Here is a 7150-nt window from a genome sequence, read left to right on the forward strand (position 1 = left end):
CCACGCCCCCTACCCTCCCAAAACCCTATCCCCTCCAACTTTGACCCTATCTCCAAGACACTAACTCGAGTCAGGCCACCCCACCTAACTCTAGGTCGACCCTCCCCACTCCGTCTCTTCATTCCCTTCTTGATAATCAAGTCTATCACCAAAAGTCTATGCTGGGTAGCAAGATTCTCACTCGGGATTACCTTACAATCCTTACACATTACTCTATCCCCCTTCCTAAGCAGCAAAAAGTCAATCTAAGTCTTGGATAACCTACTACGAAAAGTAACTAGATGCTTCTCCTTCTTCGAAAAGCTGGAATTCACTACCGCTAACCCAAAGGCGCTCACAAAATCTAAAAGCGCAGCTCCCTCAACATTTTTATCCTCGAACCCGAAACCTCCAAGTACATCATCATAACCCATCGATAGAGACCCGATGTGCCCATTAAAATCCCTTCCTATGAAAATCATTTCTGAACTAGGCACGCCTCTCACCACCTCGTCCAAAACCTCCCAAAATCTCTTTTTATCCTCCTCGTCTAGGCCGCCTGTGGCGTATACGCACTATAGATGTTCAAAGAAGACCCCCAAGGATCAACTTGATAGTCATCACCCTATCACTAACCATTTGAACCTCCACTACCTGCCCCCTAAGCTCCTCGTCCACTAAGATACCTATGCCATTCCTACGCCTTTCACTGCCCTAGTACAACAACTTGTACCCATCCACATCCCTAGCCTTAGAACCTATCCACTCGGTCTCCTGAACACACGCAATATTGATCCTTCTTTTCCTAAGAATTTTTACCAGTTCTATCGACTTACCCTGAAGGGTTCCTATGTTCCACGACCCTACCCTCAACCTATCATCTCTTTTATCCCTTCCCTTAATACCTCGCACTCTACATCTCAAACCTATCCCAACACCAGACCCCGACCCCACCCTAGTCCCCTAGGACATGACCCTACTCCACCATTAGCCACCCAAGCCACTACTCAACGAAAAGCACAGAGAAGGCAAAAAAGAAGTAATAACTATAAAAGGCAAACGCAAAGCACACAATGCAACAAAATTTCAAGAACAAAAGATACTAGAAATAACCAATAAAGATAACCAGACAACCTAGAAATAACCAGACATCCCGCAACAAAATAACCCACGCAAAATATAAACAATGAAGATAACGAAAAAGGCGAGATAAAATAAAGTTCTGAGGTTAAAAGTCATCGGGGTACGTGGATCAAGTATTCAGCTCCTACCTGCTGCGCTGAAATCCACCAAATTGGGGTAAAATTGGTCGCCGAAATATCGTCGGTCAACTCTGATAAAAGCTTTACTAAATTAAAAAAAAAAACATAACAGCAAGTATAAAATACATTTAGACCAAAAAAATACCTCGTCCTTCATCTCTTCTTCAGATTCATTATCATAAGAGTTCTGAACATCATCATCAACCTTAATTAATTCTTCAATTTTTTTGGCTTTCCTTTTCCTTTCATATTTTTTTTCTTTTGGTGAATGAGTTTTCTTTAACCATTTTTTTTATGACAATATCATCCATCTTCACCACGTCGTTATGAATCTGTTCCTTCTACTCCAAAATTTCTTCGACTGTAGGTGATTAGAACCAACATTAACTCCATCGTCTTGAGTTAAGCCAAGACTAAAAGATGGTGCATAATCCGACACCAACTTAATAGGTCGTATACAATTATTTGTTTGTGATTTTGGTACTTGTTCATCCATTAGAGCATAAAAATCTTAAATTTAGATTTGCTAATGAATTATAGTACCAAAATAAAATCTATAGCATGCAACAACGAAATTAAATAGTTACCTGAAATAAATGAACACAATCCTTATCAAATCGTGCTAAAATCGTGCGTATGGAAAAAAAATTTGAAGGAAAAAGAGATTTTAAAATTAATGAAAGAAAAAAAAACGTGAATAGAGGAACCCTTGCACAATAAATTTTCTTAGGCGGCAAAAGTAGGGGATTACTAATTAAAATAAGGAAAATATTATTATAATTGTTACACAGTGTAATTTGATGAAAGTATTGCTATTTTTTGTAATTTAAGACTTAGGTATGTTACTCCATGTAGTTTTTCCTTTGCCAAATGCCATCTACATGTATATCATAAAAACAAAACTTCAGCATTTGGGCTTCAGAAATGGATTTTGGGCCTGTAACAACCCAATGGCCCAGTAAGTGATTTGGGCCTGATTGTTGGGCTACTTTTGCCCGCTCCAGTGAGTAGCACTAACAGCTTGTTGGGCTACTTTTTCGATGTCAAAACAATCCATGTTTATGCGACGGCTGGATTAAACAAGGTCGCCGTTACGCGTCATAATTAAGACTAATTAAAGTTCGATAATAGTAAGTGAATCATACTGCATGGACAGAGCCATGGTAAAAGCTTACACGCACCCCCATGATAATAGCTTAGTTAGTTTTATATAATATCGTGATACTTCTTTTCGTTTGAGTTTGCATGAGTGTTAACTTTAGCTAATTTAAAAGTCATCAAAATTCATGACAACTAATATTTTTTTCATTAATTTAAAAATTTTAAATCAACTAAATTTGATTTTAAGAAGATTTATAAAATCTAAAAATAAATATAAAACTATTAGAATAAGAAAAATTTAAGAAGTATCATATTTCTAAAAGTTTTAACTACATAATAAGAATGTAATCAATAATTTTATAAAGATTTGATTTTAAAAATAAGGAAAGATTTTACATATTCCAAAAAATAAAATAATCGTAACACAAATATAGTTCAAATTGATGCGTCTGGCAACAAGAGAAAAAGGTACTATATGACAAACGCAAAAATGATGATCCATCAATCACTTGAAACTTTTGGTGGTGAAACATATATGTGTATATTTTTTTTGTTTGTATTATTATATTAGTGTAAAAGATTTTTGGAAAGTGATTTAAACTTTTACACTTTATTTAAATCTCCGCAATAGACAAAATCATTTAAGTTTAAATAATTAAACGTTACACGTACTAGGCAGGTGCAGTTAAATAAAAGTAAAGATACGTCATATGCATTTTTTTAAAAAGAAAATACTATTTTAATTTGAACAAATTTGATGAGTTAAAATGTCTATTATTAATAAAATAAAATTTTAATGGAATGGTACGGTAATTAGGAGAGCAGAAAGCTTTTTTGAGTTATTTAATATTTTTTTAGAAAAATAGAAATAATTTGCTGATATTTTCGTTTTAGAAAAAAACAAAAAAGTAATTTTAATAAGCAAATGTTGAAACATGATAACTATCCAAGAAAATTACTCAATCATCATATTTACAACTTCGTTTAAATTTTTGTGTTGTCTTTCAAATTTGAGATTTAAATAATGATATTTTTAATTTCTTATATGTCTTATAAATATTTTAAACTGTCAGATATTATAATATTAATATCTTTTACATAATTTTCAAATATATAAAATTAATTTAAAGAAATTTTAAAATTACGATCAAAATAAAGAAGTGTTTGAAGAGTTAAAAATTTCTTCTTTGACCACCTTTTTATTAACATTACGATCAAAATAAAGAAGTGCTTGAAGAGTTAAAAAAAAATTCTTTGACCACCTTTTTAAAAAAAAAAAACCAAAATTTGATTTAAAGCAAGGTAAAAAGCAATTGAAGAAGGATGCAAAGCGATTTTTGGCTTCTAAAGTGAAGCTCGTGACTTTCTAGTACTTCTTCGTGTAATATAGATCTATGTAATTCTTAAAAGTCTCTTGTTACATAGGATTGGATAAATAGAGATATTCATGGATTGAAAATTTGGATATTTCACGAAGCTATTTTATCGTATCATCAATATGAAATAGTATTTCGGTATTTTTAGTACAAATAGCGAGATAAAATAGTCTCAAAATTAGCCTATTATGTTACAACAAAAATTGAATAAAGTTAAATTCAAATTCTATTTCAGGATTATTATATTTATCCCGCATATCTAACGATGTCTTAATTCTTATGATTTCTACGCACTTTATTCTGCAGCTTGCTTGGTACGCACACATGTATAAAATCTAACTTTTTCTAATATTTACGACTTTATATTGGCTAAAGCTTCATTTAATAAATCTTTTCTTCTTTGAACTATGTAAGAAGAAATGGTATTTAAGATTTTAAAGTGAAATAAGATTAAATCTCTTACTGTAATTTGAAATTATATTTTTCCAAGAGACCAACACATGAGTATTGATTCTTGATTTACACATAAAGTGATATACCTTGAATTTATAAATTCTAATTTGCAAAAACAATAGAGAATCGATCCATTGAAAATTGAAAGAAAAGGAAGCAGGAGGATATATTTTCTCTATTGTGGAAGACATCAGAAGTGTCACACCTCATCAAGTCCTTCTTTCAATATTATTCTTAATCAATTAATATGTACATGTCTTATGTGAAATTAACCTCAAAGAAAAAAATTATATTATATTTAACGTTAATTATTATATTTTAATAATTTATTATTCTTTTATATATTTAATAGTGATTAAAGACTTGACGTGATATACACATGCAACGCACGTAGCATAAACTAGTATAATTTAATAAGTATATATGCTCTAAACTCTGTTAGGACAAACTTTGTGATAAAAATTCCAGAATTAAAATCCTTAGTTCCAGAATCCTTTATAAATTCCTCGGATCTAGAATTCACCCTCTATTATAAATTCAAAAAAGAACCTAATATACTCTTTAAGTATTAAAAATGATTCGAAAATACCCTTCATTCATCTCTGGGGTGTTGACCACCAGTGGGGTGTTTCTCAGGTTTCAGCCGGTTAATAGTTTTGAATGAGGAAAAGACACAGTAACATCTGTTCGGTTTAATCCAGGGGAGCCTAATATCTTGGCAACATCAGCAAGCTATATAAGGTTTGTTATTTTCGTTTGTAATTCGGGTACACAGAATCAGTATATGCAGAACAATAACTTCAATTAGAGTTTAAGTATAAACAAGAACACAATGAAGTATATCAAATACCCTCAACACAAGATCAAAATGACCTTTATATTTTATTCTTTCAGAAATTAAGATGAAACAGAAAATAGCCAAGTCGTCCGAATTCACGGAATTTCCTTAAGGAAATAATTTCCCTCACTGTACCCGAGGTTGTGGAATTTTTTCTCCTAGGATAAAATGGCTAAACAGACCAACTGTAGCGGTACCTCAAACGGTTGGAATATCTTCGAACGCACAAAACGTTTTGATTGATCACACAGAGTAATTTGGAAGACAAGAAGTAATTTTGTATTCTGAAATTTTCGTATTAAACCTGTGGATAAAAGCAGGTTTATATAACCACAGGATGCCTCTTCTGAAAAGTGGCAAAGGTTCATCTAAAAGGTGTAACCTTTTTTTGAAAGTTCATGTCCATTCGTCCAAACAGTGTGACTGTTCTGAACAGGCATGCCATTTTGTGAATAAGTGTGTCAGTTCGTCGAAACAATGTGCATCAGTTCACCGAAACAATGGCACCAATTCGATGAAGTATTGCATCAGTTCAAACTTCTGTATGCATGTACAAATGGATCGGAGTACCAAAATCAGAAAATATTTTACTGCATCTTTTGTATTTTCGGATATAAATTTTGTCCAAAATAATAGATCTCATCAACCATTCATTTGTCAAATGTGAACTTGAATTCATCTCTTATTAATCATCTCACTTAACATGTAAAGTAAGTGTTCTTATTATAAACACTCCAAAGTTTCCTTCTCCCACCAATGTGGGAGAATTAGAACTTTCCAATTTAGAGTACACTTTCTAAGTTGGGTGTCTCCTTTCCTCCACCATTTTGTTTTTTCTCCATTTTCCAATCAAACTTGTCATTTACTATGAACCCAACAAGGTTTTCATTCCTTAATATATACTCTGGAGCCTTTTTTTCATCTTTTACTTACTGTTTGTTGGGAATGATTTTTTAGAATAGCAGATGCCATGCTTGTTATTCTAAGATGTTACTGTAATTTCAGTAGCTGCTCAGTGAGTAAATTAGAAGTGATACTCACAATATTTCCAAGTGTTATCCGATTTTTGGCCTGCAGCTACTTATTATTTGGTACTAGTATTTGATACTTCTTGCAGTGATCGTAGCATAAGGATCTATTATTTACGGCTTCCTACACCAGCTAGAAAAGTTGTTATGACGGTAAGCAGCACAATTGTCACTGTAAAATTACTGCTAACAAATAAGTGGCAGGCGCATATTTGTTACTTTTGCAATCGTGAAGACTCTCAGTAAGCCCAAGGGAATTAAACAAAGACATGAGATGGCTGAATCCGATCGAGAGGCGGAGAGAGGAGAGGAGGAAAGCTCACAGCGCCCCAGGAAGCATTCAAAATAAGCAGCCACTGCGAACAAAAAGAGTTAATCAAAGTTGAAGTTAAGTTTATCTGCTAATGCATGTTAACCAGGTCAATTTGAACCACTTAGATGAAAGTTATTACTCCCCCGTCCACTTTTATCTTGTCTCTTATACTAAATATAAATGTCCACTTTGCTTGTCCAGCTTGAAAATGTTATTATATTCAAATGGTACCCATAAGAAAGGTTAGTTTATCGAGCGAAACTCGAGAGGAGTTCTCTAATTAACTGCAAAACATTTTGTTTGGCCTCAGTCCGTTCTAGCCGATCAATGATGTTTGACATTTATTTAATTTTTGTTACCAGAGCTGGAGGAGACTTCATTTTGCCATTCCCTTTCAGCCATCTTCACAGTATATCAATCAAAATCAAATGTGAAATGTTATTAGTAAAATATATGTTCAGAATCAGATCCCCAACTTAAACTTGATAAGTTCACTTCTTATGTTCTTACCGCTGAACTAATCATATTTCTTGAATTATGGTTTAGAATTTAATATTTATTAAAATTTTAAATAGAGAGTATTTGTCATTTTTCGTTACTGGATCATATTATTTAAATTAATTATGGTAGTTTTGTAAAAGCACGTGACATTTTTGAAATTTAAAAATAAACAGTTGAGGATTTTTTTTTTTTAATTTAATAATTTTGAGTTTGTTAATGAAAGGGATAATATGCTCTTTTGTTATACTAGTGACATATATATATATATATATATATATATATATATATATATATATATA

At 32.4% G+C, this 7150-nt stretch overlaps 1 protein-coding gene across 1 annotated transcript; it reads right to left on the bottom strand.

Moving 5' to 3' along the window:
• Positions 1–245: 245 nt before the first annotated feature.
• Positions 246–6752, bottom strand: LOC124896913. Its single transcript, XM_047408790.1, has 4 exons — positions 6710–6752; positions 6307–6393; positions 1251–1327; positions 246–554 (listed from the first exon to the last, which is right to left on the bottom strand). The coding sequence occupies exons 1-4, from the start codon at positions 6750–6752 to the stop codon at positions 246–248; spliced, it is 516 nt and encodes a 171-aa protein (XP_047264746.1).
• Positions 6753–7150: the final 398 nt, after the last annotated feature.

Source organism: Capsicum annuum, chromosome 3, assembly GCF_002878395.1.
Source record: "Capsicum annuum cultivar UCD-10X-F1 chromosome 3, UCD10Xv1.1, whole genome shotgun sequence".
NCBI lineage: Eukaryota > Viridiplantae > Streptophyta > Magnoliopsida > Solanales > Solanaceae > Capsicum > Capsicum annuum.